This window comes from Hippocampus guttulatus, chromosome 8 (genome assembly GCF_054856545.1).
Source record: "Hippocampus guttulatus isolate MCC_2025c chromosome 8, RoL_Hgut_1.0, whole genome shotgun sequence".
NCBI lineage: Eukaryota > Metazoa > Chordata > Actinopteri > Syngnathiformes > Syngnathidae > Hippocampus > Hippocampus guttulatus.
Window position 1 is genome coordinate 20,053,150 of NC_141268.1, and position 18,213 is coordinate 20,071,362.

General features: G+C 44.5%; 3 protein-coding genes across 6 annotated transcripts in view; all 3 read right to left on the reverse strand.

The window, feature by feature from the left end:
* Window positions 1-5,806, reverse strand: part of st3gal8 (ST3 beta-galactoside alpha-2,3-sialyltransferase 8) — a 14,454-nt gene extending 8,648 nt beyond the window's left edge. The window contains exon 1 of one of the 3 annotated variants that reach the window (XM_086118536.1): window positions 5,679-5,806. The gene's annotated coding sequence lies outside the window, so the exon portion shown is untranslated. Of the gene's footprint in view, window positions 1-3,227; window positions 3,283-5,678 lie in introns of those variants that run through there. The other 2 variants (XM_086118539.1, XM_086118538.1) reach the window with 2 other exon arrangements.
* Window positions 5,807-6,255: 449 nt separating this feature from the next.
* Window positions 6,256-13,176, reverse strand: LOC147201735 (protein SSUH2 homolog). 2 transcript variants are annotated; one of them, XM_086118580.1, is made up of 12 exons: window positions 13,102-13,176; window positions 11,445-11,525; window positions 11,293-11,365; window positions 10,747-10,876; window positions 10,357-10,417; window positions 10,149-10,270; window positions 10,021-10,083; window positions 9,789-9,868; window positions 8,926-9,018; window positions 8,582-8,687; window positions 8,296-8,403; window positions 6,256-7,826 (listed from the first exon to the last, which is right to left on the reverse strand). In XM_086118580.1, the coding sequence occupies exons 2-12, from the start codon at window positions 11,491-11,493 to the stop codon at window positions 7,686-7,688; spliced, it is 1,026 nt and encodes a 341-aa protein (XP_085974706.1). In that variant the 5' UTR covers window positions 11,494-11,525; window positions 13,102-13,176; the 3' UTR covers window positions 6,256-7,685. The 2 variants fall into 2 exon arrangements, with proteins under 2 accessions (XP_085974706.1, XP_085974704.1); XM_086118578.1 differs by having other exon boundaries at window positions 12,987-13,103.
* Window positions 13,177-14,388: 1,212 nt separating this feature from the next.
* Window positions 14,389-18,163, reverse strand: LOC147201736 (GTP-binding protein REM 1-like). Its single transcript, XM_086118016.1, has 5 exons — window positions 17,982-18,163; window positions 17,043-17,410; window positions 16,521-16,603; window positions 16,090-16,297; window positions 14,389-15,377 (listed from the first exon to the last, which is right to left on the reverse strand). The coding sequence occupies exons 2-5, from the start codon at window positions 17,374-17,376 to the stop codon at window positions 15,094-15,096; spliced, it is 909 nt and encodes a 302-aa protein (XP_085974142.1). The 5' UTR covers window positions 17,377-17,410; window positions 17,982-18,163; the 3' UTR covers window positions 14,389-15,093.
* Window positions 18,164-18,213: the final 50 nt, after the last annotated feature.

Here is an 18,213-nt window from a genome sequence, read left to right on the forward strand (position 1 = left end):
TCAGGTTTGAGAGTAAATGAACAGAAGAAACCTACACACACACACACATCAAAAAATAAATAAAATAAATCTCTGGAACACAAATGAGCTCCTATAAAACTTTACTGACTTGGAATTTCATTCTAAACCTTGGCTGCAATGTTCAAACCCAAAAGGGCCAAAATGGCTGATTTTTTTTGGGCATGTGTTGTTGACTTTTTTTGCTGGTCTACTCACAACAAAGATGTCGATTCACTTGCATGTTTTTACATGAGCCTGCCTCCGAGGGATGACTTTTGAAAAAAGATCAAATAATGACACAAATTCAAGAGTTCCCTGCAGACTTCCTGTGTTATCTTGAGGCATGACTCGAGACTTTTTTTTTTTTGTGTGAGTCTACTCCCAATAGACATTCCAAACAAATTTCGCATGACCAAAAGAAACTGGCGCTGGGAGGTGAATTTTTAAAGTAATAAAGATGAAGAAACAAAATCAATTCAAGAGTGACCAAAATGGCTGCTTTGAACAACAATTTGTGTCTTTTTGAGCAAAGGCCTCTTCAGACTTTCTTGTACGGCTACATGACACACACGCCAACCAACGTTTACGCCGCCAAGTGAAACTGGCTCCAAGAGCTGAATTTTTAAAATAACAATGAAGTCATGAACCAAATTCGATTCAACTTTCCTTTCCAAAGTTGCTTTGAACCAAAATGGCAGACCTCCTGTGTAATTCCGGGCACGACTTCTTGAGACTTTTTGGTCGGTCTACTCATAATAGGCACTCCTCCCAAATATCACTTTGTTGACATTTTTTTTAATAATAAAAAAGATTAAGAAACCAAAACAAATTCCAGCGTTTTGGTGCCGAAATGGCTGCCTTGACCCAAATGGGACAGACTTACTGTGCGTCTTTGGGCAGAGGTCCTTGAGACTTTTTTGATGGGTCGACTCATAATAGACGTACCTTACCAAAAAATAAAAAAATTAAAAAAAAATCACATTGCTAAGTGAAAACTGGCTTTGGGGCTGAATTTTCAAAACAATTCCAGGAAGTGCCGGCATATCTCACTGACGATAGCGCAGTTTCAGGACATTTCGTTTTCACGGCTGCCTGTTTCCTGGACTGAGAGACTGACTGGGGTCACACTATCTCTCTGTTATTTTGGGGGGGGGGGGGGTTGCCAGAGGGGGTGGGAGGGTGGGGTTGGCTGATAGGGTCATTCCCATGCTGAGAGTAACGCGTGAAGGAACTCCTTGCTCTCACTGACATCTGGAATTTTGTGTGGACGCCACAATGGAAACAAGCAGCAGCCTCCCGATGCAATGCAATGCAATGCATGCTGATTTATATATATAGCGCTTTCACAACAGCGGCAGCTGTAACAAAGCGCTTAACAAAACAGTTAACATAAAGTAAAATAATAAACACAACACAACACATAAAACACGGACAGTCGTGCAGTCCTAACCACTTTTCCGTCACACGCTGTTGTTTGAAGCAGTTTGAGATGAAAGAGGAGAGAATCAAAGTGTCCTTTAACCAGTGGATCAGAGACGTCATGCTCAAATTGTGCCGATGGGGAAACTCGTCCAGTTTTTCACTCTCTCATTAGGCGTAGAAAAAAAAGTAGTGCGTTTCCGGTAACCCGACCGACCGAGAATTTCTACGTCGAAAAAAAACTTTACGGTCGACATTTTTTTTCAAACAACCCTCTACATTTTTGTGCAGAAGGTTTACATCGGTGCAAATTCTCGCGATATTCAAGTTGAGCGCGTGCGTCATTTGCCCTGTCGTCTGTCAACAACATTGAAACATGGCGGCGGCCGCGATCTGCGACGACAGTTTAAACCGCGTTTTCTGTGTTACAGTTGCATGCTCGCACCGTAATGTTAAGAAAATAGCATCCATTAATGTATCGAAAAAAAATCTGCCAACTATTTGATGAACACCACGGGCCGAGTAAACACCGAGGGCGGAGGAGGACGTCGGCGGAGGCGGCGGCGGGGTCAATGTCTTCTTGTTTTATGTTTTATGGTTATTTTGTTTAAATTTTTAATGGAAAAAAAAACTTTGTCCGATTTACCGACCCTATGCTGGAATTTCATGTTACCGGAAACACACTACTTTTTTTCTAGGCCTTAGCAAACTTCAGTGCATCGATCTGCTTTGATTATGACGCGATAAATATACGCTCACATTTTTTTCCAGAAACGTCCAAGAAATGACGTACAGAAAAGTCAACCACAGTGATGATTTGGATTGAATCAGGTCTTGCAGTTTTGTCAGGCAGAACAAAGAAGGAGCCTACAGTGGCGTGCGTGACCACTTTTGCCACCTCTGCAGGTTCAAATAGCAAAGCGAGCAAAATCGGAGCCTGGCTTGCCTAACGATGACGTGACGACCATTTCGAAAGTTCCTTTTTTTTTTTTAAACCACGCCCACTCAACCTTTCGCCAACTGCAATCATTTAGCTATACGAGTAATAAATCCTAGGGGGGGTAATGCTGCCAAGGTTTTACAATGCATCCAACAATCATTTGGCCAAAGTGGTCGTCTTAAATTGTGGCAATATTTCACAGTGTAGCCACGCTAATCTGATGACTCAACTTTAGTGGCTCTAAAGGACCAGCACAGTGGGAAGAAAGGGATGCTTTAGCATTAGCATGTTCACATTTGTAGACTACGTTAAGGGTCCCTTTACAAAAGTCTTGTCGTGAACTGAAAAATATTGACACAGCCACGTTTCGGAGCATGAATGCGAAAACTTGAAAAAGGAGCATTTTGGTTTCTTCGCAAATGTGAAAAACGGGTTCTGTGGGAGAACGGCAAACTTTCTCATGTGTGTGTAGTGTTCTGCATTATTTCCCCATGGTGACAATCTGAGGACTGAACTCAAGCGGTATCAAAGATCAAGACTGAGGAAAGAGCGCAACTGAAAGGGATCCGCGTTGGCATGTTAGCGTCTGTCGGCTACCTTCAGGGTCCTGTTACACAAGACTATTTTTCCAGATCAACACATCCACAGTACAACAGTGAAAACGACAACAGAGGAAAATGTATATACCTTTAAACGTAAACGGTTTGAGTCTGTGTCATTTCTGGCTTCAATTTAAACAAATAAGCAGAAAGGAGCAAACAAAGAGGAAAGCACACCTTCCGGTTTCAGTGAAGCACGACTGAGTGAAGACAAGATGCAAAGCTGCATAGTTTTACTTCCAAAACAGAAAGAAAAGCGACACGCTTACACACTTTGCTTGCGAACATCATTCTACTTCGTAGAGTGGAGTCGTGATCCAGTCGACTGTACTACCAGACACACACAACGGCCGTTTCCTGTCCACATGCTCTTCCCGACATCTCCTCCCTTTTCTTTCTTGTAAAAACTGTTTCTTTCCCTTTTTTTTGAGGGGAGCGGAATTAACCCATCCACCCCCACCTTTTTTTCCCCCCTTGACGGAGCACTGACGCTCAGGATGAAAGCTGCCATAAAAAGACCATACAGTGCACCTCTTAAATCTCCACCAAAAATAACAAATCCTTTTTTTCCCCCCTGACTGCTGGCCTTTTTCCATTATAAAAACTATTCTAAAAACCTAGACCATCAAACAAACACGACTTACGACTGAGATGGAATCTTTCTGAATTTTAATAGAATTGAGTTTAAATGCTATACCTATAACCCATTTTCCAAGATGGCGCTCGAGTAGGCAGCCTTCGGCAAGTGCTCTTCAAGAGCCTTGCTTTTTGTTCTTTTTTTTTGTTGTTTTTGTCTTTTGTTTTGTCACATGTTTCATCGTGTGGACCTGATATATATGGACTGTTGTCAGCGTTTTTTGGCCACGACATTCGTCAAAGGAGAAGTATCTGTGCTTGGTGGTTGCGCCTTCTCGGCAGCACGCCTGTGCCAGCACAGATTTTGATTGGGAGGAATGTCAGCGCCATTGACTGTCGGTGCTGGACAGACCTGGGGCGCTTGTGTTTTTTGCACCTGTAATGGGCAGCATTTTTCACAACCTCGTTTTGTTCAGTGGAGATGTTGGCGCTGTTGGACAGTCGGCGTTGGTGCGGCGGGATGGATGGCTGCTGAAGTTGAGGATGAGAAGAGAGGAGCGTTGGCGCAGAGCGCCGATGCGTATTTGGAACCGAGAGTCGCCGCTTGGAATTGAAATGGATTTCCATGGGACAGGAGAAGTGAACCAATCTCTTTTTTCGTCAATGGATGCTACAGCTTCTTGTTGACTTTGAAACTTAGCTTGTAGCCGACGTGTGCACATTTTGAGCATGACGTCTCTGATCCACTGGTTAAAGGACACTTTGATTCTCTCCTCTTTCATCTCAAACTGCTTCAAACAACAAAGCGTGTGACGGAAAAGTGGTTAGGACTGCACAACTGTCCATGTTTTATGTTATGTGTTGTGTTTATTATTTTACTTTAAGTTAACTGTTTTGTGAAGCGCTTTGTTACAGCTGCCGCTGTTGTGAAAGCGCTATATAAATCAGCATATTGTATAAGATAACTAAGAGGAAAACGACAGAGCCCAGCTACGAATAGCGCAAAATATCTGAAAACCCCCAACCCCAAAAGGCGTTTTATTCCTAAAATAAGAGCTTTGTTGCAACAATGCAAAAGTGAGTTTTTCAACAAATGACAGAGGAAGTGACTATTTATTTAACATATTTAAAAGTGTCATGTCTAAATGCCTGCCTGCAGTCCAAACCTGGACCCCCGTTGAAAACACAATATGAAGGACAACGGAGACCTCGGACTGTTGAACAGCTGAAGACATACATCAAGCAAGAATAACAATAATTCTACCTACAAAGCTTCAACAATTGGTGTCCTCAGTTCCCAAACGTTTTTTGAATGTTGTTCAAAGAAAAGGTGATACAGCACAGTGGTAAATATGATACCGTTCCAGCTTTTTTGGAACCTGTTGCAGCCATAAGACTACAGTTAATGATTATTTGCTAAAAATAAAAAATCAATTTTATCAGTTTGCGCATTACATATGTTGTCCCTGCCGTGTATTCAGTTAAATTTCGGTTGAACATAATTTGCAAAACATAATTGAAGCCCATTATTACAAATAAATAAATAAAATCACTAATAGACAACCAATACGCGTTTGCCCCAAAAAATTATTTGAAAAAAAAAAAGATGTTTTTCTTTGGGGGGGGGGGGGGTGAAATATTGACAACAAATCCGCGAATAGGTGAATACTGTACACGGGTGCCGAACCGCGAGCCTGGAGGGGTCTACTCCACTGTATGTAGCTCTACTTTGGCCACCTTTTAAGGGGTAGCTAGTGTCACGAGTGAAGCCAAGAGATGCCATCACACTTTTGGTCAACAACAAACAAGCAAAAAAAGCAACAACAACAACAATGAAATAAAACAAACAAACCACTTTCGCTCCATTCAACAATCGCCACCCTGCCCTCATTTCTCCTTCCTTCGTACAGCAGGCCCACTCGATTCTGACGAAGACTTTTCTTGCCATGACACCATTACAACAAGCCAAAGTTGCCCAAAAGTTTGCAGGGACCACCGGTCAAGTTTGTTCGACGCGACACTCTGCGACTTCAGCACACAGACGTAACACACAATGGCGGTCCAAATAGACACCGAAGCACAAAAGAAGAAGAAACCGACATCTAATCGTCAAAACGAGACACACAAATGAAAGAAAAACTCACGTGAAGCTTTTTGGCCGCCGGAGGTGTTTCTTCGTCTTCTTCACTGGTTGAGGATGAGGACGGAGGAGGAAGGGGGGAAGGAGCGCGGGAGGGTGTCATCTTGATACCGAGAAGCCTGAGGGGAGGAGGGAGCGGGGCTGGGGCGGGGCTAGATCGTACGCCAACGCGTCATGGTAATTGCGACGCCACGCCCACTGGGTTTACTGTACTAGTTTCTTGCTTTGGATTTCATTTCTACGCGTGTCACTTTCCTCTCTCGATTTGTTTCGTTTTTCTGTAGTGACTGTTCGGCTTGTATTGTTTAGCAGGATCTTTATAGCTGCTTCATTTTAAAAAATGTACCTCGTCTATTGTTGACTGTCATTCCAAAGTGTATTCTACACACTTTCCTCTGAAATATAGCTAGCAACCTTTCGGGTTGAGTTTTTTCAGTAAATGTAGTAAAAAAACGTTTTTAAAGAAAATAAAAGCTAGCCAGATAAATAAATTATATGGATAGGTACATAGCTAGATAGACACATATATAACAGTTAAAAATGTTAAACCATTACTTATGCAAATAAATGTGAGAGCAGAGTCCAGTGAAAGTGAGTATTTATTTGTTTTTGACAGGCACACTGATAACAAAGAGCATTTCTACCTACATTTGACACTACAAGCCATCAAAACATCATCATCACCAAGTTTTTCGTCATCAAATCATCCGTCAGGTTAGCGAGTGGCTGCTTGGACAAATTGTAAAAAAAAAAAAAAAGAAAAAAGTTCATTAACATCAAGCAGTCGTGAATATGTCGCATGATAAACAACAGACGTGATGATTGAGCAGTTTATATAGAGAAAGGCATGTAACGCATAGTGCCGCAGCACGTATTTACTTAAACAACAATTTGGCAACGACTCATTCGGGTTGTGCTGGAGGCAGCCATTTGGGAGCACCAGCGTTTTCTCAAGGACATTTGAATACCAACTTATCACATATGCTAGATATATAACGGACAATTTCATTTCAGAAAGTTATTCACTCCAGTCGAGATGACTCGATCAAGGCAGAGATGATGGAGATGGAAAACATCCACAAAGTCTTGCATGTCATTAAAAGCAATGGACTCACTTTTGAGGTAATCATGTCAAAAACAAGCATAAATGGCAATATTTGGACTGGGTAGCTCCATTAAAAAAGGTCAATTTAGTGGTCACATCTGGCAAACTTGTATTTTGATCATCTTTGCTTGCTGGTTTGGCATTTAGCCTACTATTAACACTAAATACAGTATTTAACAATTAATTTATGACATTTCTATTTTCAGCATTTGTTGTTAGAATCTGCCAAAAATGGCCTGAGACTGTCCAATAAAAAAACACTTTTTATTATTTTTAAAAAAATCTATTTGTTATGTGTATTTTTTTCATAAATGTACTTTTAATGTATTCATTAATGTGTTTATATTATTTGTATACAATTATACTTATATACAAGTAAAATAATATGCAAAATATGTTTAAATCATATTTTTATCATTATATTAATGAGTTAAACAGAGAAAATCGTATTTATTTGACAGCAGTGGCATTGTTTAAATTTTCAAAAAGTAGCCAAAGCCCATCCAACGAAACATCCGGTCAGTGTGAATTTAAAAAAAATTGTATATCGTCTAACAAAAAGCCTTTTAAATGTAAAAACTGAAAATTTGATCAATTTTCTCTTAAAATTTGGCAGCAGTGGTGTATAAATGAAGCCTGAGGCTGTCCAACAAAAAGTGTTCAGATATTCTGAGGTTTTTTTTCTACATTAAAAACATTTTTAATCCACTTGAACATCCCAAAAGTCGTTATTGTTGTTTCCTTTTTTTAACTGTACAGCGACAGTGTACAAATGTTTAGATCCAAAAATGTGGTACTCCCCTCCGCCCCCCGTTATCCATGGTTCGAATTTGACGACTTTTTGACAGTTTTGTTTCAGGCGATCACCAGCAACAGAGGAAGTGGAAGAGGCGGGACTTCTTGTGCCTAGAAGATGACGCAACAGCACTTGGCCGGGTAGTTGGCGGCGCTGACTTGCTGCTCGTTGCCAAACACGTAGAACACGTGAGAGTCTCCCTTCCACTTGTAACTCACTTTAGTGATCGGGATCAACTCCACCGTCTGCCTCTGCACACACAAAAACATATACACATACATTACACACACACACACACACACACACACAAACAAAAAACGCAGACGCTAAACATCCAGAGGAGCCACAAACACACACATACAAACAAACACACGTTCGCACGCACATCACAAATGAGTGACTGGCTTTGCATTCAGACGGAAAAGAGGCGGAGGACGGTAACATGACTTGACTTCTTGTTTTTGAAGGCCAGCCAATTGTCCCAACTTCCTGTTTTTTGCTCTACTTTGACTCGACAACGTCATCATCTTCGGCGTCTACGGGCTGGAAGATGCACAAGCGCCTTTCACACCGCTATGAGCTCCAAGCCGCCTACGGACGCGCGATCGGCGGCGCGGCGACGGGCGCGGCCCGATGAGCCGCTGTGACGTTTATCACCCGCCACTCGCATTGTCGTGGTTGCTCGGCGGCGCCGCTTCCCCTCCTTCCATCCGCCCGTACCTGCTGCAGGATCCTGGAGGTCTGGGCGTACTTGCTCTGGTGCTCTTGGACCATCCGTGCTGACGCCTCGCCGATGGCCGGGTCGGGGAAGCCCATGAGCGGGTACACCTGAGGCGCCGGACAAAAAGCAGACCGCGGTGAACGCGTGCATCGTCACAAATTCAACACGGTGTATTTTTGTTGTTTCTGCTCTTTCTAAATTGTCCAAAGATGGCATAAAATGGCGTCAAAGCAAAGGGCGCGTTGGTGCGTGTGTGTGTAAATTTTTGCAAGTGTGTTTTGGTACCAGGTACTGGTTGTTCTTGAACAGCTCCTTTCCGCTCACGGATCGCAGGTTGTCGATTTTCAAGCCGCTGTTCTGCTCCACCACGTGATCCTCGACGTGGTTAGTCCTGTGTACGTACACGCGCATCATCGTACGCTGCTCGTTTTCATCAGCGGAATAACGTGGTTGCCTGTCATTCGGGGGCCATTTTGGGCCTCCCTTTTTTGCCGTCCTCCGACTGGTTGGTCAGAGCAAAACTTGGACTAGCCTGACAAACAATATGTTCAGTTTGTGTCATTTTTCGTAAGATTTTCCACCAGCCGCCTATCAATGACATCTGTGTGACCCCGCGCGGCGACGCTCACCATTCCACCTTCAGCTGGACGAAGGTCAGCAGTTGTCGCTTTCCCTTGCATGTCTTGCAATTCTCGTAGCCACGACCGTCGCACTCCCTGCACCTACACGCGCACATGAAGCTAGCGTCAAGGTTTGGGTCGTTATAACCCTTCAGGAAATATTTAGGAAGCAAACACGTGAAGACAGACAATAATAACGATACTCGCAGGCATATGACCTCTATCCTCTGTAAAGAACTCATCTTTCTACAGCTTAAAGGGACCATAATATGTTTTATGTGCCTCCATTAGTCGAAGCGCAGCATTCGGATTAATATTGTGTTTGTGGAATGTGAGTTAAGCGGCAAAATCCGCCCGTTTTTAGCCATCTCAGTGGGCGGCCATGTTGTCACTTGCTGTCGACTGAAAATGACATCACAGTTGCAGTCAGGTAACAACAAATCACAGCTCACCGGTTTTCTGAAGCCGAGGCATAATTGCTCGTCACCCGAGAACCATCGTTTTAAAATGAATGTCTGTGTTACATTGGCCCCTAGTGGCCAAAAGATGCACACCGGATGGAGCAGCACAAATTCTCAGTGAATTGAAGCATGAAATCGTGACGCGTGAACTGTTGAATTTTTGACATATTATGTAATTGTGGTATTTATATTTTTAGAAAAGTACAATAGTGCGATTTTGCCCTTTGAAAAACATGTTATAAGAATTGTTGTTCGTGTTTATTGTCTGGAAGAGCTGAAATAACATCTCCATTCATTTCAACCGGGAAATGATGATTGGAGACATGTTTTGAGTTGTGAGCACAGTCACGGAACGAATCAAAGATGCAAGTCAAGGCAGCAGTGGAGGTGAATTGCAGTGGAGTGCAGTACTTTTCTTTGCCTGTAGAGTTACAGTGGGAGCAGTTCAGATCGTCTTTGGTGCCCGAGCCGTTGCACACCCAGCACGCTTTCTGAAACCCAAACACCCAAAACACGGGCTCAGTGTTTCGTCGACTTCAAGCGTTGATTGGGTTTGATCACATAACGTACGCAATGCGAGCTCGAGGGCAGATAAACGAGGGCTCATTGTACCGTCCTCTTGAAATGGTGACAGCTGACTTACATGTCCGCTTCCGGTGCACTCCTTACACGGTATCTTCCCGGTCGCGCTGCAGTCGTGGCAGTCCTACGCACACGCTCACAGAGTTAAACCTGTTTCACATAGTTGTGTGGCCACAGAAGCACACTCACCTTCACAGAGGAGGTGTAGGGCACACGGATGAGCTCCGTGTGGTTGGTGAACAAGTTGGGGGGCGTGGCTTGGACCTCCCAGGGTCGGGGGGCCGTCTGGGTGTAGAAGTCCGGCACCTCTCCTGCTCATTCACAAGCACACACACCTGTCAATCAAACCTGTTATGTGTGCCCGTGCGCGCGCGCGTGTGTGTGTGTGTATACATACCTTCGTGAGGTTTGCTGCCCCACTCAGTTGACCTGGACTCCGTGTAAGTCTCCAAGCGATACTAATGAACACACACAGTGAGCATGACTGTCATTCATGATATATATATAAATATATATATATATATATACACACACAAACACACACACAAACACACACGCACAACTCGTGCACACAGATGATGAAATGAAAGAAAAATGGATTTGGTACTGGAACAAGATAGGAAGAAAAAAAAATCAAAGAAATGTAGAATTTTAGATGAATGTGTTGGGACACAGACGGAAAACGAAAAACAAAATGTGGGCGGTTGGACAAAAATCACTGGCAAACCTACCAAGAGTGCAAAATAAAGCTAGTGGTAGCCTTTAGCATTTCAGCGTGTATGCTAACCCTGTAGGTGTTAAATGGCTCCATTTGTGTGATGACTCCGTCCGTGGCGGGCGCTTTGCTATAGCAGCAGTTGGACGAGGCGAAGCTCTTGAAGGCCTCGCGGGCGACATCCTCAGGCAAAGACGGGATGCTAGCAGGCACGAACACACATAACAGGATTTGAGTTTAGCCCTTGATAACTGAACCATTTTATCCACTTTCTATATTAGGACCACAATGTGCCTCAAAATGTCAGCAGCCAGCACTGAGCTCTACTGGAAGGATTGCGGTGTAAATAAGGGGAAGAAGAAGAAGAGGCAGAGAAGGTCCCCAACTAAACTGCCGTAACAGTCATTCCCACAGAGCAAAGAGAAAACATGCCTGTTGTTGCATGCTGCTCCATGTGTTGAACTTTGAGTAAAGTTAAAGTGTGACGGCTTGTACTTATCTTACAAGCCTGTTTAAGGTTTTCAAATAATGGTTAGGCATATCAGACTTTTATGAAGGATTTATGGTTTCAAATGATGGTTTCAAGCCTGGTTTAGAGTTTCCAATGAGATGCCTCACCTCCAGTCCTCGGGCTCAGGACCCGGTTGGGGCGGCGCCACGGGCTCCACGGGCATTGGCGGCGGGAGGAAACCTGGACACAAATGGAACATTGGAGAACACGGATCCAAAGTTCCAAGTCATTGTTTTTGGTTTTTGAGGCTGACGCTCACCTCCTCCGCCTTGGCCCATGCCCTCGTACCCGGGCATGCTGGGATACATGTCAGCGGGCGCGGCCACAGGCGGGTACACAGCTGAAACACAACGACAACATTAAACAAGATGGAAGGCTTTCTCTCGGTCGTGTCCCAATACATTTGCACAAGTTCAAATGACAGGAAGTCAAGGATGTCCAAAGTTGAAAAAAAAAAAACTTTTGTCCAACCTTTGTCATGTCTCCACTTTACACTTCCTGACAAATACAGGAAGTAAAACGTGAAGAAAATACGTGAATTTTTACAAAGGTCTTCGGACACACTCACTAACGAAGTGAAAATGTGGAGTTTGAGGAAAAGTATTGGGACGTGGACAGGAAGTGAAGACGACAGCCCGGATGTAGAAGAAAATACGGAGATTGGACAAAAGTATTCAGACACGTACGGGAAGTAAAGAGTGAAGAAAACGTGGTATCTTGACAATGGTCTTGGGACGTGGACAGGAAGTAAACTGAATACGGGATGATTGGACAAAAGTATCGGGACACGTGCTGGAAGGGAAACGAATATGGAGTGATTTGGACAGTATTTTGGACACAAACTAGGTTAAAAAAAGGCGGAAAGTTGGTCACCATGTATTGTGACACAAACAGGACATGCAGGAAACGCAAGATGACAAAAGTAATGGGACACCCACAGCAAGTAAAAATGTCAACATTCACATGCGAGAAATTAGAGTCAAATAAAGTGGACAAAAGCAAGTCTCGGGTTTCGCCATTCTAGTCGACTTTGCAAACGAGAAATCCAATACGTGTGAAAATTCCCAACGGCCAGAACAAAACGCCTCCACATGCGTGCGCGCACGGTCACGCCCGCCTGCAAGCAGCTGTTCCGGACACTCAACGACGATTTGTTGGACTCGGCTCACTTTTAAACCAACCATCTCCACGCGACACGAGAGAAAGATCTCAGAGATTAGATTCCATATGAATAGTTAGTTAGATAGATAGATAGATAGATAGATAGATAGATAGATAGATAGATAGATAGATAATTAAGGGGCTTTTGTATTTTTTGGAAGTTGGCGTCACAAATTTCAGAAGCACCAGATTCCAATACTTTGGGGATATTATTGCTTCAATCCTTAAAAATCAACACGCAGGATCCTACAATACAAAGTGAAATAATAATAATTGAGGATTGAAAGGCGCGCCCGCTGACGAATACGCACTTGGCTCGTTCCAAGATTGCACCTTTTGGAAACGCGGATGCGGTCAAGTGATTTGCCGCAACACGATCGTTGCCTAATTAGATTGGATTTAATCTCGCGCCCGAGGGTGCAAAAGTGCTCGGAAGGGGGTTATTGATGACTAAGCGTCTTCATTAATAACGGTCATGATAATAACAACAAACCATAAAGACAAGGCGTTCCATGCACTTAATGTGAGCAAGCCCTTGACGCTTTGGGGCGGCAGACTGATCTGGAATCTGGGTGGCGCTTCGTTTCAATTTTGGTTTTTTCTTTTTTTTTTGGTTCTTGTTAGTTTGAAGGGTGCTTACCCGCGCTGTTCATCCTGTTCAAGAGGCAATTTGCACTGCAAACACACTCAAAAATCGAAGCAACTCTTTCGCGTGTAAGCAAAGCAGAACCGAGCCGAGCACGTCTCTCACTCACAGTTTGTGACGTCAAATTACACAAGCAGCTTTTCAAAATAAAATCCAAATCTTGACAACAGGGATGCCCGCGTCTGGTCCCGTGTTCACTGTCAAGTATTTTTGTTGTTGTGTTTTGTTTGTAATTGTCATCGAAGGGCGTCGCACCGAAATCTGCCTCCCCCAAAGTGAATCACGAAGGCCTTCGTCAGCAGTGGACGTGTTGAGCAATATTTTCCCCATGACCAATATTTTTTTGCACATCATTTTGCTTCATTTATCCCCTCACAAAAGCATCCCACCGATTGACCAGAAATCTTATCGAAATTTGATTCGAAGGGCTGCAGCTTGTTTTCCTGTAATTAAAGTTAACTTGACATGGAGATCCGGAGGAATGCTGCCGACGCCCATCTGAGATTGATTAGTGAAGCAGCTCCAAGACCACAACAATTCCATCGTCTACCTCTTGTTCATTTTATAGTCAAGTAATGTGTGTGTGTGTGTGTGTGTGTTTGTGAGTTGGGGTTTTTTCCATCCAAGCCGTGTCAACATGTCTCGAGATGCCTGTCAGGAATTGCCAAGCCTCAAGGCAAATATTTGTATCAAGACAAAAAAAAAAAAAAGGAACAAGGATGCTGACGTGATACGGTTGCCATTCATAATGAAAATTGTTCAAAGTGTGAATGAGTGGCGTCTATGAATTTAATACTTTAATACGGGGGTTTGGATGACTTTTGCCAGGAAAAAAAACGTGAAGCTAGCAACCAGCAGAGGGAGCCAAAGTTCAAGTGTTTGTGCATTCTTTGTTCGCGTGTGCGAGAACAATGAAGATCATTTGGTCTTCTGCAAATCCAGCATGTTTTTTGTAAACTTCAAAGACAATCTAATCTTCACCGATGGCAACAGACGTTTTTGAAAACCCAATTGATACAAATGCGTCTTCGGCAACCAAGAGGTACGTTTGCAAAATCACAGACACTTCAGACACTTTGAAACTTTCAACCCAACCTTCGAGTCCTCAAAAAACAAAAGAAGCTATTTTACACATTGTACACATCAAAGACGCATTGGGGTCTTAATGAAGCTTACGTTTGTGTTTTGTAAACATCAAATACCACTTGGGGTCTTTTACTGTATGCGCTTTGGAAACACCAAAAAACATTCAGTGTTATCAATGATAACAATCATGTTTTGTTTGCCAGCATCAAAGACACTAAATGGTCATGAGTGAAGCAAATGTACATGTTTTTAAACACCAAACACACCTGGGTTCCCAGCAAAACCAATACACACATTTTGTAAACATCACCCACATTAGTCATCTCTGTTTTTATTAATATCACAGAATCTCCAAAGATTCAGCATAAATGTTTTGTAAGCATCAAAGACACGACAAGGTCATTCATCAAGCTAACGAACACATCCTGTATACATTGAAGATGTTTATCGTTTCAAGAACACTGTGTGTTTCCGAAGGAGGCTATTTGTGTGTGTCAGTGCGTGAAAGAGTACGTTTGCGTTTGTGTGCTCACTAAGCAAGTAGTGGAGTCCATTTGAAGTTTTCTCAGAAAGAAAAAAAAAAGCCACTCAGTCCCTTTTTGCTCGCATGATGATCATTTACCGTAAAGTCCCATCGTGACTGAAATTGTGAAACAGACGTCACATAAAAAGACGATATTGGGTACTTTTTGGGGAGAGTTCATGGAGTCCGTTATGAGCTTTAATTAATTTGCTAGTTAACATTGTCAGGGTACTTTGTGGTTGATGGAGGATTACAAAAGAGACAATTGCAAAAAAAAAAAAAAAAGTGATAAAAAGTGATAAAAGTGTTTATCAGGCGACTTCCCGATTCCATGGTGAGATTTTGCCAAGAATTTGTTAGCATTGGCAAGCTACTTCCTGGTCCAAAGCCTTCCATAAGTTGTCCTGAAGGTCAGAAGAGTCCCCCTCCATTGTGCCTGAACCAGTCATAACTTTTGGTGAGGATGGGTCGCCGGGAACGGCGGCCGACCTCTCAGGGGACGGCCAGGTCGTGGCAGCTCTTGGATCGGACCCTGACGGCCGCGTGCTGGTTGTTGCGCGCCACCAGGCGGTCCAGAAAGCGGCGCGCTTTCTGGGTGATGCTCTCCTTGCGCTTGCAGGACGCGCCGCGTCTGGACTGCGTCGCGTCCGATCCGCCGGCGCGGCGCAGGCGGATTTGGCGCACCACGCCCTCAAAGAGCTCGCTCACGTTGTGCTGCAGCGACGCCGACGTCTCGATGAACTTGCAGTCGAACACCATCGCGCACGCTCGGCCCTCTGGGGCAAAATGAACATTTAAACGAGCGGGTTTGGAGAGCCATCCAGAGTTCGCTCACAAACCGAACGGACGTGGGGTTTTTTTTCGAAACGTCAAAGGCAATTTGCTCGTGAGTGAAAGTGACTCTGCGACAAACCGAACCCGTCTCCTTTTCTGATCATCGAGTTTCAAGCAACCTAACGTGCGTGTGATTTTGCAAACACCAAAAGGCGATTTAAAGTTGTCAATGAGCTTTTTGTTCAATAAAAGACAATTTTGAGGTTGTCAACAAACTTAACATGCTAAAAAAAATGTAATTGTCAGGGATGGCAATGGCTAGTGATGAAAAAAGCAGAAAGGGGCGTGGCCTGGACGGGGCAACCAATCACAACAAGTAAGACATCATACACGTCCAATCGCAGGGCAGTTTACAATCGGAAGATGGAAAGACTGATCGGGAGAGCTCGTGAAAACTCGACGATAAGGTACCTGCCCCCCCCCCTAAAAAAATTTCAACGGATTTAGACGATTCACAAAAATGATCAATTTAAGAAATAAAACGGTGGATTTCCGCGTATCCGCGGAAAATTGCCATCCCTGAATTGTCAACAAAGTTCCGTTTTTTTTTTCTCAAACCATTTTAGGCGGTCAGTGACCAGAATGGCTTTGTATAAACCTCGAAGCATAATGCGGTCCACGAGCCATTTCTTGGCCAGCATCAAAGAGGTTCACCTTGCAGCGCCACCTCCCTGGAGCGCACCAGGTCGCTCTTGTTGCCCACCAGGATGATGGGCACGTCGTCGGCCGGTCGGCGCCGCCTCAGCGCGATGCAAAGCTCGGCGGCCGCGTCGAAACTGCACCGCTCGCTGACCGAGTACACGACGACGTACGCGCTGTCGCGCAGCAGGCACGCCTCGCCGCCCGCACGCCCGTCTTCGTCCTCACACAGGATGGCAAAAAAAAATAAATTCCAAGACGTGCATGTTTTGGTCAACATTGTTGCCACAACTAGTCAGTTAGTGTGTTTCTGTAAACATCAATGGTGATTTAGTCATCAAAGGGACTTTTTTTTTAAAAGGTTGTTTTCAATCATCATCATCATCATCAATGACTATCACGGACGTTCCTGTAACAACATCCAAGACGATTTCCACCCGTCTTACCGGTTTGTCATTGCTCCACGTATCCAGGATAAGCAGCGTGGTATCCTTGCCATCGACGGTCAGCGTCCTCTCGTACGTGTCCTCTGGGGGAAAAAAAGAGGGGGTGGGGTGGGCGGGGAAAACACAATCAGTGGGAACGCAACGGGTCAAACTGCTGTCAGAGGCAGACGGTCCATCATTGAGGTCAGTCAAAGTCAAAGCAGACGCGTCCGGATCGATTGAACGCCATTGACGTTGGCAGCAATCTGACGCTTGCGTGCAACCATTTGGCCAAAGTTGACCCCGTTTTTGGTGACGCCGCCGGCGCGCAGCAACCGCCAATGACGTTTACAAATGCACCTATGTTATGATTAACTGAGCACGTGAGATTTTTTTTTTCAGAGGTGAACGTACACTTTTGTGTTCCATTTTTTGAACTCGCAATTCTCTGATGTGAAAAAAACATCGGGTTCATTGAGGACTCGAAAAGGTCTTTCAAGTTCCGCAAACAACACGCATCATTCAACTTAGCCGTCTCCTCACCTTCCAGGTGATCGTCTTTGTCGTCGATTCCCGCAAAGATTCCTGCCAGGCTGCTCTTGCCCACGCCGTGGTCGCCTAGCAACGGCACCCTGTTGACACACTCGGAGTCGTCCTCCGAGTCGGAGCTCCACTGCGCCCGGTAGCGGAGGGACGTGTCCCCCAGGTGGTAGGACGCCGACTGCCCCAGGGGAGGGTGCCTGCGCCGGGTGCTGGCGCCACACGGGTCGGCGCCGCCGCAGGGTTCACGGGCGCAGGGCGGGGGCCGCTGCCGCCGGGTGGGTGTGCTGGCCCGCCGCCGTAGGACCTCCTTCTCTCTCTGGGTGTGGATGCTCATGTTGCTACGGCGACAGCATCAGGACCGCTCGGGCCTGAGCGAATCGATGACGTCATCGTTTGAGGTTTTCACGGTTTGTCGTCTGACGTTTGGCGTGCGCCAACGCTAGGTTAGCTGAAGACGTGATTGCCTGACGTTTACTGAACACGTTCAAGAGGCTCGTTGTGCGTCGTTGATGACAAAAATTCATCGGCAGTATCTGGTTCGCTGAAAACTGTCTTTGATATTTATGGGAAAAGAAATACCCGTGAGACTAGTTGAAAACTCTGAGATTCATGAAATCGCTTACATTACAGCTGAAGACTGTAACTTTTTTTTTTTTTTTTAAAAACAAAAATCCATACCTTTGCTAAAGTCTATTTGATGTTTGTTTCGGGGTAATCGACACATCGTCACACAAATGTAACAATTACGATTCATACGCACAAATATTAGAACATTACTACAAACAATCATTTTCAAAATGACAGAGGTAGCACATCGGTTATATTTGGAAGTACTGTACTGCAATAATGCCAAGTACGCACAAACGCGCGAAATGATGAAACGTGCCCAAGAAGTCAACAGGTCAACTTTGTCCGTCATGTGTGTGATGAGCAACATACCAGACGGTCCGTGAAGAAGAATCTGTGTTCTGTGCGTGTCTTGGAGTTTGTGACTTTGTAACGCAACCCTTCGCCACACTGACCCTGCAAATTTCCACAACAGCTTTAAAAATTCAGCAGCGGAATCACACGCATCCCTCTTGCTCAGTGTATGTGTGTGTGTGACAGGAGAGGAGAAGCAGATATGCAGGGGGGGGGGGGGGGGATGGGGAGTGTGTGTTCAGCAGAGTTG

What these genes read in the sequence shown, in the direction of transcription:
- LOC147201735 (XM_086118578.1), bottom strand. An exon ending in CCTGAGCCCGAGGACTGGAG is followed by an intron (nt 10,877 to 11,292) that starts GTGAGGCATCTC and finishes CGTGCCTGCTAG; the next exon opens with CATCCCGTCTTTGCCTGAGG. An exon ending in TCAAGAACAACCAGTACCTG is followed by an intron (nt 8,404 to 8,581) that starts GTACCAAAACAC and finishes CCGGCGCCTCAG; the next exon opens with GTGTACCCGCTCATGGGCTT.
- LOC147201736 (XM_086118016.1), bottom strand. Translation starts at nt 17,376, where the DNA reads ATGAGCATCCACACCCAGAGAGAGAAGGAGGTCCTACGGCGGCGGGCC. An exon ending in CAAAGACGATCACCTGGAAG is followed by an intron (nt 16,604 to 17,042) that starts GTGAGGAGACGG and finishes TTTTTCCCCCAG; the next exon opens with AGGACACGTACGAGAGGACG. An exon ending in CGTGGAGCAATGACAAACCG is followed by an intron (nt 16,298 to 16,520) that starts GTAAGACGGGTG and finishes ATCCTGTGTGAG; the next exon opens with GACGAAGACGGGCGTGCGGG.